At 39.0% G+C, this 23,587-nt stretch overlaps 1 protein-coding gene across 2 annotated transcripts; it reads right to left on the bottom strand.

The window, feature by feature from the left end:
* Positions 1–5,176: 5,176 nt before the first annotated feature.
* Positions 5,177–22,967, bottom strand: LOC113497215 (signal-induced proliferation-associated 1-like protein 3). 2 transcript variants are annotated; one of them, XM_026876653.1, is made up of 16 exons: positions 21,948–22,967; positions 19,722–19,955; positions 19,238–19,523; positions 18,535–19,135; positions 18,301–18,436; positions 17,900–18,015; positions 17,283–17,415; positions 16,530–16,697; positions 15,810–15,979; positions 15,376–15,538; positions 14,693–14,835; positions 14,312–14,392; positions 12,431–14,230; positions 10,992–11,093; positions 8,954–9,112; positions 5,177–8,540 (listed from the first exon to the last, which is right to left on the bottom strand). In XM_026876653.1, the coding sequence occupies exons 1-16, from the start codon at positions 22,585–22,587 to the stop codon at positions 8,430–8,432; spliced, it is 5,043 nt and encodes a 1,680-aa protein (XP_026732454.1). In that variant the 5' UTR covers positions 22,588–22,967; the 3' UTR covers positions 5,177–8,429. The 2 variants fall into 2 exon arrangements, with proteins under 2 accessions (XP_026732454.1, XP_026732453.1); XM_026876652.1 differs by having other exon boundaries at positions 12,431–14,208; positions 14,359–14,392; positions 21,948–22,966.
* Between the last annotated feature and the right edge of the window lie 620 nt (positions 22,968–23,587).

Here is a 23,587-nt window from a genome sequence, read left to right on the forward strand (position 1 = left end):
TCTTCTTCACAGCTAGAGCACTTAGGAAGCGGTGAAGGGTGGGCGATACGGGGAGCTGTCTGTATATTTTGACGTTCAATAAGTGCTACTTTGTAGCCTATTTTGAATAAATGGATTTTGATTTTGATTTTGAAAAAAAATGATCATCGGTAATTGTAACATGTCGTATTAGCTTGAGTAAAATATCAAGCCGTCTACCGTATAAGTTATCTGTTTTGTTTGTTTACTATATTCGGAATTTCAGTACAACGAAGATTAGTTATCAGAAATAAGAGTTTTTGTATTTACTTATCAAAGTACTAATGTACTTAAAATTTGATAATGACCATTTTTGGAAGGAACAAGTATTATGAGATACTTATTATGTTGTCGTGATCTTACCTATAGATAAACATGAACGAAACATAACTAACGAGCAGTTTTTTAGATTCCTACTTTGGGCGCCAAGGTGTGAATCCACTCCGGGCGACAGTGACCCCAGCCATGCCACTGAAAAGCAATCCTTCCAAATTCACCAGTGATGTCGATTTACTGGCCTCTTCTCCTTTCTTCTATTTCTTTCTGATGAAATGAGTCCAGTTACTGAATTACTCGTAGTTCTCGAGTTCAATATCCGATCCAGGTTAAAACCAGTGGACCTAGGAATTAAGATAATCATAAGCTCCAATGACCTCAGTATTTCAAAGTAGGTATCATTAAAAACGCAAGAATACTTACTCTCGGTCGACTGCCTATCTGATCAAAAATGTGTTTATTATCTGCAAAGTCACATGTCTCGTATTGATAACTAATCGCTCAATGATAACTAATCCTCATCGTGATCAACTGACTTAAGAACAGTCTGATTTAGAAAATGTTGGCGATTTCCAAAAACTTTTGTTTTGATCGGTGTGGCATTTCTGCATTGCATGGCTGCTGCACGCTGCGATGTGTTTTAGATTAATTACCCAAAAGTAAATAACGGCTTTATATTAATATCCCTCAAATTTATTTGTCATCCGCTTTGTTTTTGTTTAGCCAATTTTTTATGGAACCCTTTTTATACCCTTTTTCTTTTTATTTTTTCAGACGGCGTATAGATAATTATGTCAGGTAATCTAGAGTCATACTATCTTACCTAAATTCGTAGCCTCCTACTGCCTACGACTAAGAGCTACGACGTAGACCGCCTACGGCGTAGTCGTAGCCGGCGTTTACAGACTGATTCTGGTGCTGGCGGGTGCTCAGGACCCCAATTCCATTGCGGCTCAAGTGCTGAACTTTGTCGGATCGGATGCAACCAAGTGGAGAGTGCCACTATATATGGGCACATGAGATGGGAAAAGATAGTCAATATTTAGTCAATAGTCAACTATTATTTGCGACTCAGTTGCAAACTCGAGGGGTTCAGGGTATCACTTTAGGCTATGATATAGCCTTTAGGCAAGGATAAGGATAAGATAACCATCTTTTCCTGTCTGCGTAACGCCTAAAAGTATTAATAACGAGTATAAAGCGTGGATTTCATACCGTTTTGGAAAATGTCTGAGGTGTAATATGTAAGTCGTTCAAAATAGTTTAAATCTGGAAAAGAACTCATGTTTCTATAGGTATAGGCATGCAAGTGATTTTCTCTATTCCGCTATTGATTTTAAGTACCTGAGCAATATATGTGGGGTCAGAAGCGGAATTCTATGTAACTCTCAGCGAGCAGGTGACCTTTCGAAGGCAATCAACATTTGATACGTGTTTTGATGTTGATCCGATTTCCTGTAGACTGCGTAAAAGCTAATTCACTTAACTCCCGATTATGCAATTTTACCTAAGTCTGGGCGGAGAAAGGCTTTTCACTGGGTCCCAAATGGGTCATCGTTCGCCCCTGTGAGGGGTAGGAACATCTGTCTGTAATTAAAGTACCTAGTAGGTTATTATTAATTAAATACGAGGTATTATATCAATTACAAAATTTTATTTATAACTAATGACATAATTTATTGGCAGGTGACTATAGTGACTAATTGATTATGTGTAAAATGTTTTAATTGATAGATAAAGACTTATACTCCATGTGTTTACATACTTAAAAAATCTTGAGATGTCTATAAAAACAAATCAGTCATTTATATTTTTTGTAGTATGTTTTTGTATAGAAGACTCGATTCTGTAATCAGCTGATTTACCTTAATAAATATAGTTAGGTGATACTACAGCTGATTGGTTATTGTTGAGCCAGTACTGGGAGAGGGAGGAGCACAGGACTTGTACTTACCATGCGCGAGCGATTCCGTCACTGTAGTACCTACCGTGGTTGAAGAGTCCTCGCACCACACTGGTTCTGCAGATCACCGGTATTAAAACCTTATTTTAATTATAAGCTTACCACATTGTGTATGTAGTCAGAGTGACGTATGTGCATACCAGTGACGTAAAGTCGATTATCTGAATGGATTAGTAAAATATTAAATAATCTTAAAATCATATGATCCTTAGTAGGTATATATGTATAACTATAAGATTATAGTATCGACTTATCAAAAAGTTATCACGCATCTAGCATAGCCTTGATTTAGGTAATTACGGACACAAATTAGTGGCATCAATGCTTTGCGTAAATGAACTAAAGGGCTTTGTAATAAGGGCCATTTTAAAATATAGGTTTTCGATACGAGTGGTATGGTCGACTATACATCATAATTATCTAATGCTTATAGCTGCTACTTTACTACTAGATTAATCCTGAGATAGGGTAACGTTAATTATATAGGCACAATAACTTTTTTTTTGTTCTTTTCTGCACAACGAAAATCTGTTCAACGCTACTGATTTTCCGAGCCAGCTCATTCTAGAATTTTGAGATTCCGTACATGATACTTATGCTGCTGTGTGTACTAGAGCCACTAGAGGTACTTCCTGAACAGTCTTGACTCCCAGGTCATTGTAAATATACCTTTTACTTACCCACGTGTTGAGGGATATCGAAGATTCCCCTCAGCGTTCTAGTTCGACATCTGTCCAAACGTCCAATGTAATAACATTGGAACAACGGATTTTGTAAACTGGCATCTAACTAACGCTTTCTCGGTTGAGTGTTGAAACTGCCGTCAATATTTGTTTAACCATGTCCATGATTGTTTTGGCGTGGTGACCGCTCTTTTATTTGTGTTCAGGAGAATAGGCATGAATAATAAGTTAGAATTCCAAGAAAATATAAATATTATTTTTGTAAGGTGCATTTTGTTTTGCTTCAGTACCTACTTTCTTGCTACGTGGCACCCAAATCATCTTATTTTAAAGTGACAATGACGACTTGCCACCCAGTCCATAGTTCGCAATTTAGTCTATAAACCACGCACTTTGGTATAGAACTACTTGGTTCGGCAAAATAAGTGGGTCTCATTGAATTGTTTGACATAATTGCTAGCAGGTTTTAAGGGCACTGAAAATTAGGATGTTTATACTTTGTCTATTATTAGGTTTATCTGTATATCCAATCTTTATTATTACGAGCACACTTCCTTCGAAAAACGAGACTTAAAAAACCTTGTTAACCGGATACGATTTCCATCGAACTCTAAGCCCAGATAATTATTGAATTAAAATATGAAAAGCAAGTCTTAATTGGGTTTTATGGGCACAATATCTATACATGTTTAAATTAAAAAGATATAATGCTCATTTCCCCGTCGGGTAATTCCATTATTGCTTTAAACAACCGTCTACATGACTTAGTAGAAAGTAAGCAGGCGTGTAAAGTACAGTACATAAAAAATAATAAATTTAAAAGATCTAAGTACCCACGTTTTTAATGTCACTTCACTCCGATTCAAATTTTATCTAAATCAGTCCAGCCGTTTTTATAGTTGTAAATTACATTGTCATCGGGTTTGAAGGTAGGTACCCTGAAAATTTCAGAATGCTAGCTTATTGGGAAGTGCCTCAAAATTGAGTTACAAAAATCCAACCAGAACGACAAACAAACAAGAAAGTGAGTCTATAAAAACCTGGGAAAATTAAGTCTGATGCTCGATTTTGCCGTCCATAGAGAATTAAATTCAAAAATGCAAAACAATTAGTTTTAAACATTCAATTGCTTTTTAAGTTACTTTATGACTTAAGATCGTAATTATAACTTGCAGCTTAAATTTGAAACGATTACTCATATTCTAATTCTGTCGACTGTCCTCTAATAAAAATGGGAGATTAGGAGAAACATGTACAGACAGGTACGAACAAGTATTTTAATTCCCTAAACTGTATTTTAACAAAGTCATGTTTTGGATAACATAACGATGTAGCACAAATGATAAGATAGATAAACAGATAGTATCAATACTTTATATCTTCTCAATTCATCAATTGAAGGTAATATGATTCACTTTCAGCGCCAGGTGGCAATTGATTTAACATTATGAGTGTCTGACAAAACATAATGTTTGTAGTGTTTATTGTAGTTATAGTGAACACTTAGTACATTATTGTTACCAGTTTTGCTCCTGTATATATTATGTTAATACTTGCTTGTTTTGAGGGCTCCCACTTCTGAAATAACGCTGTTTGTCCGTCCCACAGTGAGTTAAGAACCCGGATTTTTTGTCATCGTGTTTTTATTGAATTAATCGATAGAGTCTACAATTCTGAGGATTACAGTAAAAAATTAAAAAATGCCAACATTTCGAAATAGCAGGTTAATGAAAAACGAAAAAAAAAGAACAATAAATAACTCCTGGAAACCGATGAGTTAGGTTTGGAAAAAAATACTACACATAATAGAAAGTATCAGCAATTCTGTGATGTAGGATTGAAAAACTAATACGGCCATTTAGATGAATAAAAAGAAAAGAATTATAACTCTCGACCTATTCTTAATAAAGCAACAGGAATTTGTAGAACGTTCGGCTACTATACCTTTTTTTCTGGATAAAAGAATACTTCCATTAAATTATAATTACTTTTTTCTTCGTTTGTCATAAGCCTGATATTCCGAAACTTTGGCCTTTAAAAAAAATAAGGTACAAGTCTTGGCGGATCCAGAGTTTTACTCTAATCCTCAGAATTGTAGACTCTATCGATTAATTCAATAAAAACACGATGACACAAAAACCGGGTTCTTAACACACTTTGCGTGCGTTTGTCGGGTTATATCTCATGAAATTTCCTAAAATTTTCTGTCACCCAATATATATAAATAAGACAACAATTTGGTATATAAGTTTTATTGGAATGTCCTTTAGAATACATACAAATTATCTTAAGGAAAATTATATCTATAAATAATTGAACCTTTAAGCTGTTACGAGCAAACAATCCAAATTTCAAAAATATGGAGGTTAAATGTAATTGCTTTGGTCACCTAACTATCAGTTAACATAAGGCATGACATACATAAAGATTTGCTCAGATATTGCTATAAATGTTTATTGAATAAATAAATAACGACATTGAAATTATAATTAAAGTAACATTGTCGACATGTCTGTGTAACATTCACAAAGTCTGTGCAAGTCATTACGTGAGTATGAAACAAATAACTTAGTATACCTTAAACGTGAGTGGTGGGAAAAACTTATACAAATTCAAACCTCGAACACGGATTGCAACTTATGCTTTAAGAAATGGCAAAAAGTCTTCAAACATAGTTTTATATAATATAAATTGTAACATGACATAGTAAGGTGCATAATCGGATACAACAGTCGATCATTGAGTCTTGCTTTTTTGATACCATTTCTTAAATCATATGCAAATCTTTAGTTTTTAATGTAATATAATTGTTAATTACTACTATGTACGTACAAAAATAAAAGTATGTAGTATCAAAACTCAAATATGTACTACTACGTCGCACCTCACACAAAATATCCAAAAAATATAATCAACGTAGGCCAAGATTAGTTTCTTAATAAAACAATAAAAATATTTGCAGATATCCTATAAATTCGGCGAATTAGTATGTGGCGCAAATTCAAGGACTTGGACAAATTGCATCCTTGGAAATTATGTTATTTGGTTCAATAATACTACTTGCATATTTTATAAATTACATTTGGTTTATAGCATTTCAGTAAAAATGCATTCTAATACCCAAATTAAACTTCCAAGGAAGAGATCTTCCATATCCTTGAATTTTACAATAAAAGTAACAAGTGTAGACCTTTGTGTATAAATATTATAAAACACAACATACAATATTGTATAAATCAGTTCCTGGTTGACGTGGAAACGTAAATTCTTTCTAGTTGCTTAAAAGAAAACTTAGTATGAAGTCAATTGCTTCACGCCAATATAGCCATAACGCCTCTGTCCTGATAATACACGGAAGACTGAGATAAGTGCACCAATATTTCGTTAATTGTTAGTCGATGTATTTCGATTCTGATACCTATTATAACTCTATGAAAGTCTAATATTGCTATACAAGGAAATCACACATTAACATTATACCATAGCATGGATTTGCTCATTAAAAATAGATATTGATTGCAAGTGTCAGAAGGAAATTGGGGGAAGTATTATAATCTTATTTAATTTGGACGTGTTCTTCGTGCATTTTCTGATAATATTTTCGACAATAAAGGCACAATACGCTATTAAGTCTCTCCCGTTGTTAGTTAAATTAACGACTAAGATAACCTAAACTAATAAAGCTTTGTTGGTGATTATATCTAATTCATGAGACTCATATTTACACGAAAGAGTACAATGAGACCAACATCGTTAAAACAGATTATCCAATTTAAATGTCGGTGCTCTTACATTTGCTACGGACTTAATATTGAGTACAACTTGAGTACATACAGCTACCTCGGCTTGATGACATCGAGTGGTCTACCGTAAACATAGTCATATCAATTAGCGGTTTCATCTATGAACTACGTTCAACTTGCGTCAACATTGTATAAGTTTAATATTTAACGAGTTCTATTTGTGCTAACGCATTTTTTTTCTCTTATTGTATTAATATTTGGCAGGTTTCAAGTCTGTTTATAATTAAGTTTACACACTAAGTAACTAGGATAGCTTACGTCACAAAAATAATCATACCAAATGTTAGTGGGCCGTGAATACTTACTTTTATCGTACATTACCATCAAAATACGTGTACCATAGCTTCTTCAAAGTAACAGATATAAAAAAAAACAATTAAAATTATCAGTCCACTAAACATTTGGTTGTTTATTGTCCTTAAGATAATTGGTGTTCACTTACAAGTTCGGGTTTCCCTAATTTAATCGTAATCTCGTAATCTTATCGATACAAATTATTGTAGTAGATAAATAAATTAATCCTAGAGAGTACAATATTGTATATGACATATAATAAATAATATATATTAACCATAAAACGTTAATATAATAAACTGCCTGATTTATACAGATAGTTGTACAGATAAAGACTTATAACAAGAGTATGTCAATTTAATTGAGACAATAACGTCAACCATGATTCGTATAATATATAAGGTAATAACAAACTAATCTACGAATATAATAATTATACTTATGCCAACATATTACGTAAAACTTACGCGAAAACAAACGCTTCGTGAGAAGCCCAGGAAAGGCACGAAATTCATAAGACAGCGCATGTCGCAACATTTTAATTGATATACTATTAAAAGTATTAATTTCATAAGAACTATTTTATAATTGAACTATCATTTCACTTTCTAGTTTTCTATAATTTTATAAACTTTAGCTACCATATCATAAAGCTTTGATAAAGTCCTACATTTACGATTTTCACAATCAATTAATTAATTAATAGGTATTGCAGACTAATTAATATTTCGGTTGACAGGTAAATGTTTTTAATAAGGCAATGATAGCGTATCGAAGCAGGATAAGTACCATTTACACTGTGTTAAACGTAATACGATAATCAATTATGCCTTATATGCACGGTAACATTTTTTCAGTAATTTTACAGCATATTATGAGTAAGTTTTGCGTATTAAAGTATTTCATTCCTGCTTGATACGTATTTGAAAAAAAAACAAATATTTAAAGCAAATTGTGTATAGAGGGGATGGCAACGATTTAGCCACATCAAATTTTACATTGCCAGGTCAAGTTCATACACAAGTTTTTATTTGATTTTCCTTTCGATTATTATCGCAATACCTATATTTAAATACCTATTACTCAAATTGTTGTATCGTAACGTTGTTGTGTCATCACCACTCTTAATTAAATAAAGTGCATTGTTTTTAGAGTAGATTAAACAATAAAGCTAGGGATGTTACTTCTATATCCAATATGTCATGTTTATAATCTAATTCGTCCACTGGGCGGAGGCTTAAGAGACAAATACAATTTCTACATGCCTTATGGCAATCTCATTTGCATTTACTACAATTAATCAATAGGAAGTTGTTTTCAACGTTAAAGCTTACCTCAGATACAAAATGATTTTAGCATACAGTTGGTTTTACTGGGCAGGTTGGTGTTGGGTCACTGTCGGTCCACCGTTCTCTTGAGCCACTGGGTGAAGTGTCGCAGTTGCCACACGGCCCGCGCCGACTCCTCGCGAAGCCGAGCGTTATGACGACGTAAGCGTCGTACCTGTTGCGAGTAATGAGGATTACGTATTTAATTTTAATTTTAACGATATTCTTCAATATTGGCATTTTTTATTGCCCATAATCATCATAATAATTAAAATACTATGAAAGGCGAGTGCAACTGAGCCATCGCAGTATTACAACTTTGACTTGTCAAATCAATAAAATTAAGGGCTTAGTATTTTAAAAAAAAATTGATTAACAACAATATTGATTATTCAATCAAAGAAGCCACTTAAATTATTTAACGTTTTTCTGTAAAAACTTACATGCCCATTTTCAAGTATCTAAATAAAGATGTGGAGTATATTTACAGCTTCTTGCGTCAAAAGCATCACGGTATTTTACTTGTCAGACTTAAGACTTCTACACGATGCAATATACTCTACTAATATGTTATGTAATAATAGTTACCTCCTCTTCAAGTTGATGTCGGTGTCGCTGCGAGGCGGCGGCGTCGGCTTCGAGCGCGGCCACGCGCGCCCCCAGCCCGCAGGCACAGTTGGCCGCGACTGTACTGGCTACTGGCACTGTACTAGCTGCACTCACCGTGCTGGGAGTCGCTTCGGACGTCTGTACAAAGTTTATAACTTATTATTGAATTATTGAATGACGGGTTTCCCATTTATTACTTTATTAGTAAGAGGACAGAGGAGGAAGACTAAATGCTACATTATAAGGAAGTAAAAGAGACTTGTCAGGATCGAGAAAGATAGAAAACCTTACACTGGCAAGCGCCCGTCACTCAAATTTGATGATGATGATGTGAGTTCACTACATTACAATATGAATGAACCAAAATCATTTTCGATTGACCTTTCAGCTATTGCAGAAGCTTTTATCAGTACAATATTTGGTTGCATAGATTACTAAACAATGCTATTTTGGAGCAGTAAGAGTATACATTTTTCAAATTAATATAATGCAGTTTTTAAATAAAGTATAGATTATTTACGAAACAACGGACGATTATGGACTCTAAAACTTAATACCCTTGTCAACCTGTTAGGAAAATATGAGTTTAAAGTAATTACGGATAACATTGTCACGTTGTCCGTAATTACTTTAGACTTCTAAGTGTGGCACTTGAATCTGAGTTTCATTTCAAATGCGTCGCTTAAAACTTTCTTAGGCAGACATCGAGATTCTTGGGAATCAAAAGTTAATCTATACTAATATATAAAGCTGGAGAGTTTGTTTGTTTGTTTGAACGCGCTAATCTCAGGAACTACTGGTCCAAATTGAAAAAATATTTTTGTGTTGAATAGACCATTCATCGAGGAAGGCTTTAGGCTATAAACCATCACGCTGCGACTAATAGGAGCGAAGATAGAATGGAAAATGTAAAAAACAGGGCAGGTATAAATCATAACTTATATCTTCTACCCACGGGAACGAAGTCGCGGGCAACAGCTAGTAAAGTCATGTACGTGTAGTCACGTTTGTCAGTCTGAGTAATAGCGAATGAGATAATACTATTTGTGCGTACAAAACTCTCTAGACTATTTTGTTTGTAAACAAATAATTTTTTTAAAATCTGATATCTCAATATAGTTATCTCGATATCACGATAGAGAAGTAATTCTTAGAAAAAATAACCTTTTCGGTATAAACTAATCGGATAACATGTTTTCCGCTGATTGTAAACAAAGATGTGATAAAAAAGCTAAGTCAATGAAAATCATGAATGAATGTGCTCCGATATCTGTTTTGAGTGTTCAGCAAGTCATAAGACGGAAAAATAGAAAGCAGGAAGGGTGGATTTTGTCGTGCAGGTGGGAAAATTGGGCTATAAATTACAACGTACAATACATAAGTAAGCATTAGAAATGTATCAATAATCTTTCTTAAGTATTATTTACAACTTGTAATTTATGACTTCCCAAAATGTAGAAAACCCCACATTCAATGATTTAGGAAGTCATAAATATTTAATAACAAATATCTTAAACTATCGATTGGTTATCAGATAAGGAACCTTTGTACACTATTTGGATTTCCCACAGTGAGACGTAAACATCCTGCATAGATTGGTAACAAGTAATCTATGTTGTATAAAACTGATTACTTGGGTATTGTGCTCAAGGTTTGTAATAAATGATCAATAAATAATCTAATCACGGAATAATACTTTTGACACGGTGTAATTAGTGGGTAATTTAATGAACTGTGTGCTGCCAAATGATATAAAATCTCTAACACCAATTTACAACGTGTTTGAAAAATTCTGTTTCTCAGTCCATAAAAAATTGAGGCACAAGAGTATTTAGAAAATGGAGGATAGTCGAAAACACGATGAACGCTACATAAAAAAAAAATACATGTATCTATTTTCTCGAAACAAAAAATCTATAACAAAAACACACTCATTATGCCCTTTTTTAGTGATTTAGAATTTCTGACACATAAAAATATTTATATTGTATTTGGAATAACAAATGATTAAACTTACAACGGAGACGTCATTCCAGGAGTCGGCGCTAGTTTCGTTGGCAATTGTTTCTAATGAGGGGTCGGTGTTGTCCATCGATGGGTATTGGTGCTCCTCACAGATCTGAACAGAAGAAAATATTCTAATTAATTAAATAATAAACAATAAACTAACATTGAAGGTAACACCGAATCGGCCCAGTGGACACTCTGTCTTGGCCACTCGTTTTTTGTAATTACCTTAACGGTAAATGGCATACGAAACACCAAACACCCTGTATGATGTAGGATCATTATGATGTTAGGTCAGACAGATTGAAGGTATCCAGGTGGAGATTTATAAAATATTTCAATCTTACAATTGTGCCGTTCCAAAAAAATGACACACTTAATTTGTTCAAAGAAAAACTCCATAAATGTTAAAGACAATGCCATTATCGTAGTTAATTTTTGAGATCTTGATTTTGAAATTGTAATCGAATTTATAAGGTAATGTTACTGAATATCAATTAAGTATCCCTGTGTTACTGTGTACGCCTTAGAAATGGACAGGGTTTCTACCCATGAAGCTGTACCATGAATGTAATAGATGACTAATAATAATAATTAGGTCATCGCGCCATTTGTCAGGACGTAATAATTAAAATTACATGATTCACAATTTGATTAAATCGTTATCTTAAGGATTAAAAAACGAAATCTAAAAAAAAATCGAATGTCTTTAAAAACAGGAAAATCACGAATAACGAACAGTCGACAAGATAATGAACGATAATCGCTCGATGAAGAAATTAATGTGTCTTCTCAAAGATAATATCAGTATAATAAACCTGGTTAGCGATGTTCGAGTGATAAATAAACTTACCTAATTTTTAATGTTTCATTGAGGCTTATTTATGTTTCATGTATAGACCGGCAGTTCCGACAAAATGATTATACGATGCTAAAAGCTCGGTAACTCAAACCATGTCGAAAAGCCAAAATATCGGCTCAGCGGTGCACAGAAGGGATCCTTCATTTATTATAATAAATAAAAAACTATCACAAGCAATTCAAACTCTTTAACTGATCAGTTACAAGTTATCGTCAAACATTATGTATGAAGTCCGGACCAAACTCTCCGTGTTACTGATAATTGCGCAAGAATCTTGGGTTGCGTATAAGGGGGTTTAGTATAGATAGATATATTTTAATAACTATAAGCTTTACAACCTTTGAATATAGGCTTTAAAATTACCCCGGGACTCTTCAACTGCCTGACACTGTCCGCATTTTTGTCGTATAGGCTCTTATGCAAATTTTTCAAATGTATGTGGACACGTCAGAGACATACGGGCGGGGCAAACTGAGCCCAACAGGGTCCACAATGGTTATGTATTTTTATATTTTTTAGACCTTCATGTACGTTACAGAACGCAATAAATGAATGAGTATTGAGCCACCAGAAGTATGGCATGTTACCTGCAGCATGGCCCGGGTGGCGGTGTGTACTAGCGCGGCCCAGTCCAGCGCGCCCGCGTCGGGCAGCGGCAGCGGCGCCGCGCCGGCCGCGCCCCCGCCCGCCTCCCTGCTGCCGCGCCCGCCCTCACCCAGTAACATGACATGTGTTACCTGCAGCATGGCCCGGGTGGCGGTGTGTACTAGCGCGGCCCAGTCCAGCGCGCCCGCGTCGGGCAGCGGCAGCGGCGCCGCGCCGGCCGCGCCCCCGCCCGCCTCCCTGCTGCCGCGCCCGCCCTCACCCAGTAACATGACATGTGTTACCTGCAGCATGGCCCGGGTGGCGGTGTGTACTAGCGCGGCCCAGTCCAGCGCGCCCGCGTCGGGCAGCGGCAGCGGCGCCGCGCCGGCCGCGCCCCCGCCCGCCTCCCTGCTGCCGCGCCCGCCCTCACCCAGTAACATGACATGTGTTACCTGCAGCATGGCCCGGGTGGCGGTGTGTACTAGCGCGGCCCAGTCCAGCGCGCCCGCGTCGGGCAGCGGCAGCGGCGCCGCGCCGGCCGCGCCCCCGCCCGCCTCCCTGCTGCCGCGCCCGCCCTCACCCAGTAACATGACATGTGTTACCTGCAGCATGGCCCGGGTGGCGGTGTGTACTAGCGCGGCCCAGTCCAGCGCGCCCGCGTCGGGCAGCGGCAGCGGCGCCGCGCCGGCCGCGCCCCCGCCCGCCTCCCTGCTGCCGCGCCCGCCCTCACCCAGTAACATGACATGTGTTACCTGCAGCATGGCCCGGGTGGCGGTGTGTACTAGCGCGGCCCAGTCCAGCGCGCCCGCGTCGGGCAGCGGCAGCGGCGCCGCGCCGGCCGCGCCCCCGCCCGCCTCCCTGCTGCCGCGCCCGCCCTCACCCAGTAACATGACATGTGTTACCTGCAGCATGGCCCGGGTGGCGGTGTGTACTAGCGCGGCCCAGTCCAGCGCGCCCGCGTCGGGCAGCGGCAGCGGCGCCGCGCCGGCCGCGCCCCCGCCCGCCTCCCTGCTGCCGCGCCCGCCCTCACCCAGTAACATGACATGTGTTACCTGCAGCATGGCCCGGGTGGCGGTGTGTACTAGCGCGGCCCAGTCCAGCGCGCCCGCGTCGGGCAGCGGCAGCGGCGCCGCGCCGGCCGCGCCCCCGCCCGCCTCCCTGCTGCCGCGCCCGCCCTCACCCAGTAACATGACATGTGTTACCTGCAGCATGGCCCGGGTGGCGGTGTGTACTAGCGCGGCCCAGTCCAGCGCGCCCGCGTCGGGCAGCGGCAGCGGCGCCGCGCCGGCCGCGCCCCCGCCCGCCTCCCTGCTGCCGCGCCCGCCCTCACCCAGTAACATGACATGTGTTACCTGCAGCATGGCCCGGGTGGCGGTGTGTACTAGCGCGGCCCAGTCCAGCGCGCCCGCGTCGGGCAGCGGCAGCGGCGCCGCGCCGGCCGCGCCCCCGCCCGCCTCCCTGCTGCCGCGCCCGCCCTCACCCAGTAACATGACATGTGTTACCTGCAGCATGGCCCGGGTGGCGGTGTGTACTAGCGCGGCCCAGTCCAGCGCGCCCGCGTCGGGCAGCGGCAGCGGCGCCGCGCCGGCCGCGCCCCCGCCCGCCTCCCTGCTGCCGCGCCCGCCCTCACCCAGTAACATGACATGTGTTACCTGCAGCATGGCCCGGGTGGCGGTGTGTACTAGCGCGGCCCAGTCCAGCGCGCCCGCGTCGGGCAGCGGCAGCGGCGCCGCGCCGGCCGCGCCCCCGCCCGCCTCCCTGCTGCCGCGCCCGCCCTCACCCAGTAACATGACATGTGTTACCTGCAGCATGGCCCGGGTGGCGGTGTGTACTAGCGCGGCCCAGTCCAGCGCGCCCGCGTCGGGCAGCGGCAGCGGCGCCGCGCCGGCCGCGCCCCCGCCCGCCTCCCTGCTGCCGCGCCCGCCCTCACCCAGCTCCGCGTCCATCATGCGGATTAGGTCTTCCTGTGGACGAGATTAGACAGATACAGTCTTTAGTTGCGTTTTTTATCATGATAGTGTTGTTAGGGATTAAGTATCGCGATTAATAAAGCCGCGTCATAATGCTATCTTGCAAGCAACGTGGGCTATTCTATAAAAAAATGTGATTTTTCAATGTCACTATATTAGGTAAAAAATCATTGATATTAATATGAGAAAAGAATGTTATCAAGTAATTAACTTTGGAATCCTTTTTTTACTTACAAAAGTGTTATTTTCCAAAAGTTCAGTGCAGCAAGTTACGTATGAGCATCTTGTACTTACGGTGAGAGATGATGTGTTGGCGGAGGCCCGCTTCTGTCGCGCGTGTCGCGGCGAGGCGGCGTCGTCGTGAGAGCGTCGCCGCAGCGCTGCCTCGGGCGCCGGCGACGTCTGCGGAGAGCGGCGTCCGCTGCGGCAGGAACCGCCTGGGGATGGGGGTACGCAATAAAATTATGAGATCTCAGTCTTATTTTATGGCTAAAGAAAGTGAAACGATTATTAATTTTACATATTAGTACTACTCGCGCCATCTACCGAACGTTGTACAAAGCTACTTAATCCTACTAGCGCCATCTAGTTGCCGATCATCTAGTTGTCACATCATGACAAAAATCTGGTAAAACACGTTTGTGCTATTACAATATTCTTTGACGATACGATTTGGTGATTTTCTATTGGCGGGCTCGTCTGTGTCATAGATCTTTGAAACGGGGGATTTCTTTTTAAACGACTCCCGGAAGAAGGAATTTTAATCCTTGTCTCAAGAGATTTACAAACATACGAATCACATGCACAAAGACACCCAGACTCAGAAAAAACATTCGTGGATCACACAAATTCTTGTCCTACGCGGGGATCGAACGCGCGACACGACCGCAACCATTCGGCTATCCGTGCAGTCGAAATTGCAGATTGTCGAAATCAGGCCATATTCTAACAACTACGTATAGTATAGTAGTCCTCACCCGTGCCATAGCCGGAGCTGTCGGAGCGCGGCGGCGAGTGTCCCCGCTCGTAGGCGCGGCGCGGGCGGCCCGGCTGCTGCGCGTCCGCGCGCGCCAGCGGGGCCCACTCCTCCAGCCCCGCCTCGCACTGGCACTTCGAGCTCGATGCGAACGTCACTGTCACCTGCGACCCAACAACCTTACAATCGATATACACTCAAAACATTTAAATTTTTTAAGGGCCGATTTTTCAATCGTCCTTTAACTTCTGTCTGAGGAATAAATATGGCCATTTGACATATTTTCTAAACAAAAGCAGTGAAAAATCGGCTCTTGTAGATTATTTACAAAGAGTCCGTAACGGTTAAACCCTATTAAAATTTAAGTATCCCAGTCAAAATCACAAACAATTTGCTAGCAATATTACATGTTTGACTATAATACAAAGATCGTACCGTAACGGGGTCAGACGTCTTGAGTAAGTCGACGAGTTGTTCGTGATGTAGCGCGACGACGGCGGCGCGACACACCTCCAGCAGGCGCGCGCCGCGCTTGATGCCGGCGCGGGCCGCGCAGCCTGTACTCTCCACCAGGGTCACTAGCCCGTCCGGCTGGACGTGGAAACCTGAAGGATAGGAATACGAAATTAACATTAACTTACATTTTAAGGAGTATGAGACTTGGCCTTATTCTGGAAATCAGAACAAAAATTTACAATTTTCTTGATTTTAAGTGGATTTTACACGAGATATAATATAATATTAAACAACTTACTCAACGCCATCTAGTCTCAAACTGAACAAAGCTTGTACTATGAGTATCTAATAGGTAATTGATAAATAACCTTATATAGATTTCTAAATACATACATGTTATAGATAAATTGCATCCAGACACAGAATAAATAACCAAGCTCATTACATAGACATTTGACGTAAGTGGGAATCTAACCCACGATCTCTGGTATAGCATTTTGGTCCATTAACCACTAGACTAGCAGGCCAGTCAAACTAGTACTGGACTTACAAAGTGTCACATTGCTGGGCACAGGCCTCGTCATAGGCGATTTCAGAGTCTAATATTTGGAATCCAAGTTTCTCCATGATGTATTCCTTCACCGTTTGTCAATTGAGTCTTAGATGAATGAACGTATTATATTATGATGTAGTCCATACCGAGTTGCGGCTGCGCGCCCCTCTCGAGCGTGATCTCGTCGAGCGCGCGCGCGTGCGGCGGCGCGACGGCGGCCAGGCGCCGCAGCAGCGCCGCGCCCGCGCCGCGCACGCGCACGCTCTCGCCGCGGTGGTAGTACACGCGCGTCCAGCCCGAGCTCACCACCCAGCCTGCACGACAACAATACTAATCACTACACTCGTTATTTGTAGAAGCGTTAAAAAAAAATACATCATTCACAAGGAAAAAATACCCCTCGCTGTAAAGAATATTTGTATCGCGGGAGATTTCACAAACTTTCAAGTCACATACACAAAGACAAATCCAGACGCAGGGTAAGCATTCCTGGATCACACAAACGCTTGTTTACGCGGAGATTACCTCAACCACTCGGCTTGCAGTCAAATTTGCGATGCTCTAGGCGTGTTTATTTAAAATAACTATTAATAGTACGACAATTTTGGCAATTATTTGAGATTTCAAAAATGCAAAGACATACATTCAAAAAATTATAAAAGAGAAACGAGTTTTAAGAAATATTAATAAATTACTATTCTGACAGTTTACAAAAGGAAATAGACAATAACTTTTCGTTAAAGCTCTCAGAAGAGCTAACTCGCGTTTCGAGATTAAAGTCGCGCACAAAACGAAATTGAATGGAATAACAATACCTTGTTTATGATTTAAAATGTTAAGTTTATATCATGCAAATATAATCTGATTTTATTTAAATCTAATCAAAATTATAGACTTACCTAGCAGATAGGTTGTTGGTATAACAAGAACAATCTGCCGCGTACTATCCTCAACGAAAACTACAGTGTCAGCCGATATACCCATCATGCAATCCAACAGAGACCCACCAGCCCCTTCATCTTGTACTTGCACCTGAAAAATTAAGAATTTATTGTTACTTACCGATTTAGTTATAAGCTGAATTATGAGAATTGAAATTAGCATTGGTAAATGTAAAGGTATAGGTAAATGGTCATTAAATTTTATTCGACTAAATCGTCATTATCAGCCTTTAGTAGTCCACTGCTGGCCATAGGCCTCCCCCAATGTGAGCCATAGCGCCCTGTTGACTAAATATGACACCCAAATAAATTTTAAAGTTAGCCAACACCTTTGATTGGGCGTTTCTAAGCTTTCCAATGCACTTGAGATGACTCAGAAGCGGGCTTCAATTGGGACACAAAAAGTTTGTATATTTTCTCTGGTGGAGAGTCTTGAGCGGAATAATGAAATTTTAATCTTCGGTATCTCACATTAATAAAACAATCCTTTTTTTTTAGTTTCTATGAAAGTTGCACAACGTTATACGGTAAAGATAACACTACATGCTAGGTAGTTAAGGCTTAAATAAACTTACGTGAAAGCACAGCGCACCGCCAACCAGTACGTCATTAGTGCAATTGTCAACTCGCGGTATTAAAGTGTTATTAGCGGAATTGTTGCCGCTCTTCATAAGCAGTGACGAGAATATAGCTGGAACATAAACATAAGACATTAGCGTGCTTTGCTAGTTATTATTCAGATCAATTAATAGTAGACTACAATGGGATAGTCGTAGGCCAAGCTAGAATAACGATGGAGCTCTAACTGAGGATTAAAATCAGAATTGTAACTGGAGTTAAAAACACAATGAATTAATTAAATATGTAAAACGAATATTTTTGTTATTAATTTTATATTACTTCCTAATATTATTTTGCTAAGAAAGATCATTATAGAATTAGTAAAATTTACTATTTGTAGGTTTTTAATACTTACAAAACTTTTGTCCAGTCTCAACAGTGGTAGCAGTAACATAATTCTTCGCTAAATCTTTCAGGTACTCTTGACGCGTACGCGTCGCCATTGTACTAAACTTTGGTGATTGGATTGCAGCATTTTCGCCGTTTATTACCTAAAACATATCGTGAAATCAAAAGTTGAAAAAGAAGGTTTATAAATATAAGTAATGCAAAGTAAGAACTCTATAATTTCTTGGAATGTTTGTCGTACCTTACTTAATAGTAGATCAGTGAATGCTTCACCCTTAGGGTAAATCGCACCATCTTTTATCGGAGGTCCGAACAAAGGCACTTCTTTAGCACGACTCACAGCTATACTATAATGCGTATTCTCTGTACATGGATCTATAGCTCTAACTACAACAAAAACGTGTTGGAACTGTGAACGAATGTTCCGCGGTGTGAACGGAGCCGCACCGGGTTCCTGGAAGACAATGGTTACAATATCGTTGCCTATATGCCGCTTTCTCAACAACTGTTGTCTGTTATTTGGCGTATAAGGCAGCATAGTCGAGACGTGAAACATTAAATCGCAGTTTTGGTAAGTGGTGAATACGGAGTAGAGTCCGGTGGAATCAGTTCTATTGTCCAGCCCAGCCTTGTATTTATCAAAGTCTTTTAGTCTGACAGTCTGGCCCAACATCTGAAGGAATTCCACAAATGCAGGCCCAGCTTCTTGATTATTATACATTTCTTCCTCAGTTGATTGCCCACTTTTGCAGTACATAACTCCAACTTTAAAGTGTCTTGTTACACATTGCTCGTCCAGTCGTAAAAGCTGTTCTTCTGCACCACCATTGTTTATGCCAAGCCTGAAAAAAGGTAATAATAAAAGAGTTGATTGCAAGACATCAATAAAAGAAAGCATAAAGGTGAGATGGCATAACCAGTAAAAAGGTAGAAAAATAACATACCTTAAGCAACCAAATTGTAATTCAGGTGCAACATATTCTAAAACTTCTTTAGTATTATAAGTTGCGCTATTGTTGCTTGGTTTAGCCACTAGTAGAGCATCTTCAAGAACAGATCCCCGTAGTGTAAGGAGTTCAGATGTGCGGATGATGAGGCGGTACTGCCACGCCAGCTGCGAGGCCGGCGCTGAGGCGTCGCCACCGCCGCGGCGAAGTTCGACACGCTCCTTCTTGATAGATATCGCCACTGGACCGAGGTTCTCGTCCATACCAAACCAGTTTTGATGAGCTGAATATGAATAAGTTTAACGTTAGTATTCTTACACTGCTGTGAATATTAGATTGTTTCATAGGTAAACTTGCATAAAATTTAATCTTGACTAATTTTGACCTGTTTTTATAAGTTTCTTGGAGTAGCTAAAGATTTTACGTGATATGTATTACGTACACACTCTCATGATATAATAATATAATATATGCAACTTACGTTGATTGTAGAAGTAGTTTCTGTAGTACAAAGCTCCACCATCTTGGCTTTCGATAGGGAACGGAGAAAGAGATCTTGCAAATGGGCAGCCATGTCGCCAGTGCGTGTGTCCTGGTGGGAACTCTAGCATTGAAATACCGTAGGCAGCGCGGGGACGGTGCCAGCCCCCCGACTGGCCGAGTATAGCGCCGCGTGCGGTCTTCCAACACAATGAAACACATCGCTCTTCTTCACCTGAAAGACATTTCAAATATTTTTAGTCTTATAGGTTGACGTCATATGTTTGTTTGCCAACATTACTAACAAGTAATATATCATTATGTACTAATTCATTTGAATTCACATAAAGCACGTCCGCAGGATGAATTACAAAGGCAAAAATGTGGTGACCCTATACTTAGTAGCAGTAGGTGATTGTGGCTTGTATGATGATGATGATAAAATTCAACAACAATATTGAAAATTCAGTTTAATTGCCTTTTAAAAGAACAATGACTTCTTGTCATAAACAAAAAAATATTGACAAGTAATGAATTTCTTAATGTTTTAATTTATGTAAGGTAACCTATTATATTTCAACTCAGTAGAAGTGTAGATGGGAAATGTACAATTATTTATTTCTAGTCTTCAGTATTCATTCATAGGCAATAACATATCCCATTACAATTTAAGATTATTTTCACTTGTGTTAATTGTTAATTTGCAGAATTAGAGAGAGAAATAATAAATGAAAGTGTAACAATTTCCTATAAAAACTGGATGAGTATTACACAGCAACAAGTACAGTTATAAACAATATTAGATTCATGTATTATTGGTAATTTGTGAAATGGATAGTTTAATATTTTGTGTCTTTAATAGACTTTTCTGCATTTGTATTTTTGGTTAATTTAAGCTGTATATTATTAATTTCCATAAAGTGACTTATTTAGTGCCTAGTGTTATAATTGCTTTACATGTATGTGTTTATCACAAGTCACAATCAAAAGTCACCTAATAAATAGTAGTATATGGTTATGATGTAACTTATTTCAAGAAATAACTTATTACTTGTTGGCATGTAACAAACATTTGAGACTTCTTAGAACTAACAGTATTACAAACACTCAAACCTGACCTTATCTATGACTCATATAACTATGGAATTCACAAAAGCCTACAAAATTATACAAATAACATTGCGATGCTTGGTGAGTTGAAGCCAAAATGGTTTAGTTAAAAAAACAAAGTTTAAAAAAAAATCTTATAAACATTAAAAAGATAGTAATTGTGACTTTCTCTACAAGCCCAGAGTTATATGAGTTAATAACAAGTCAGTATGAATTCTTTATGTAGCTAAGTGTACAATGTTTAACGCATGACTAACTGACTATGCAGTAATTATTGCATTAATGAATAAGTTATATTGAATGGAAGCATAAAATGTTTGCAATGTAGTAAGCAATTAAGCCTAGGCTGTACTACAAGGAGACATGTTACATTGTGTTGAATATGTATTAGATAATAAATATTATGATTTCTTAAGTTCTTTAAGAAATTTATATTTCCTTATTCCTTCAAATGGCTATTACATGATAAGTTTATCTTTATTTATGTCGACTTTTATTTTAAAATTATCTTCTGATTGTAATTTTTAAGATTATTGTTACTGATATTGAGTGACATGAAGTTTTTAATTAATCAAGGTTACTTAATAAGCATTTTAATCTTTTAATAAGATATTATTGTTTTCATTTTAGAGGTTGAATTGTTTTTAGTACATGCTCTGCTTGTTGTTCTGTAGTTAGTGAACTGAGGGAAATGGGTTATCATGGTGTGTTGTAGACAATTGACTGGCATCCTGTTACTACTTACACACAATTGTGCTCATAAACCTAACATTCACTTAAGTACTTGACACTGGGGGATTATAACAACTGTAAAGCATGTGATTTATATAAAAAAAAAAACATTCTAAAATGTATGTCATTTGAACAATTTGAGGTGAATTATTGGATATGTGATTATAATACTTTTCTGTCAACTTAACAGGTCTTAAGTAAATAATGTTTCCAATACAATGTCAAGTGTGAGAACACAATTTATGTCACCTGATTCACAGATATTACAATAGTTATTTTGTAGAGGCAAAAAGCAGCACCATTATTATGCTCATACAAATATTGTTTTGTAGTGGTATCAATTTATGACTACTCTAAAATTTTGTATTTAAAAGCAAATCCTTACCTCCTAATTCATTTCTGAAAAATGGACAGCTTTCTAATAACTCATTTGATCTTCCATCTCCAGTGTCTGGTACAGCGTCATCTCCTGGTGGCAGGCCTCGGGTCGCAAGCAAGGATGCAGCAGATGCTCCAGTTGTAGTGTTGCGACGTCTACTCAGTAATGCTCCTCGGATCTCAGCTGCATAACTCAAATTGGCCATTAAGGATTGACAGTCATAGTGAGCAAACTGCTTTCTTTTATTTCCATCAGGTATTGCTGATGGGCTCCCATCTTCAGAAGGACGAGATAATGCAGGCGCAGTTCCTCCCCACAGTTTATTCAGTTTAAGTCGAGGTTTAGGACTAGCACTCGACCTTGGTGGAGGTCCATCCGCATGGTCACTGGTAATTCCGTCGGTGATCCTGTCAACAGCACGACTGAGACCTGCTGGCTTGTCTGGTGCTGAGACACCACTGTAGCTATGAACCATCGCGGGCAACCGATCGTTTGCGCCCCCAATTACGTCGATTGAACCATGGCTCCCATACTCGCGGCGTAATCCATTTCCCGAAGGATGTTCGGCATATATCAAGTCAAGACTTGAATTGCTACGATAAATAACATCTCTGGCTTCTTTTCTTCTATTATCTGGAGCGTACATGGCATTATTTTTCTAAATCACTTACTGCATTGCTGTTTATCAAATAACTGAAATAACTGATACGATGGATCACTGAGGCAAATATTTTTTATGGATTGGTAAAATATGCAATTTGGACGAAAAGTAAGACCAAATGACAAAATGAGTTAAATTTACACATAATCACACAGAAGTGCGTAAATGAAATAGAATATTAGTAATACTATATTATGTAACTGCTACATATTCACTTGGAACACAAATGTTAAACACTAAGTAAATATAAATGAATAATTTTGCAAAATTTGAGGAGTTGTATGTAAGTCAATCATCCACATAAAAAAACCATAGATACTAAACCTAACTTGTTAACCTGTGACAGACAACAAATTTTCCACAGATTGAAATAACAAAATGTAACGTCAAGCTTGATCTCAATGTCTCAATGTCATTGAGTGTGGCCAACATACAGACCTAGTCGATTTTTTTAGGGTAAAATGCAACAAGTTATTTACTGATCAATGATTAACTTTTTTTTTTGTAGCTATGAATGACTTTTACGTATCTACGGAACGAAACTCTTCGCGTGTATGTCAGATCTCTTGGCCGGTTTTGATATTAGGAACCAGCCCTAACATAAAATGGGTGAAACAGTCAATGAAGATGAATAAGCGAATTGTTTATTCCTGCAACAATCAAACCTTCCACCCAAGATGACCTGCGTTGTGGAATACAGCATGAAATAAAGTATTTTGCATCATATAGTTGGCCGATCGCTGCAAAGAGAATGTAATTCACTACGTTCGCTGCGTTTTCAGTAGGAATTAAACCTAATCGTACTTGCCAACACAGTTTCGCTCTCTCACCATCTCAACGGTCTCGTTCGCTGACTACATTCTTGAATTGAGAACTTTAAATTAGTCTTTTTGACGTCGTTTTTGATTTAGATATTGGGTAAGCTTCAATAGACAACATTATAAACTAAGATAATGTGTACTGTAGGGAAAAAAAATCGTAGTCA

Source organism: Trichoplusia ni, chromosome 9 (genome assembly GCF_003590095.1).
Source record: "Trichoplusia ni isolate ovarian cell line Hi5 chromosome 9, tn1, whole genome shotgun sequence".
Taxonomy (NCBI): domain Eukaryota; kingdom Metazoa; phylum Arthropoda; class Insecta; order Lepidoptera; family Noctuidae; genus Trichoplusia; species Trichoplusia ni.

Coding starts and splice junctions, on each gene's coding strand:
- LOC113497215 (XM_026876653.1), bottom strand. CDS start 22,587: ATGTACGCTCCAGATAATAGAAGAAAAGAAGCCAGAGATGTTATTTAT. Junction 17,416..17,899: donor GCGGTGCGCTGTGCTTTCAC/GTAAGTTTATTT, acceptor TTAATTTTTCAG/GTGCAAGTACAAGATGAAGG. Junction 14,393..14,692: donor CCAACACATCATCTCTCACC/GTAAGTACAAGA, acceptor TCTCGTCCACAG/GAAGACCTAATCCGCATGAT.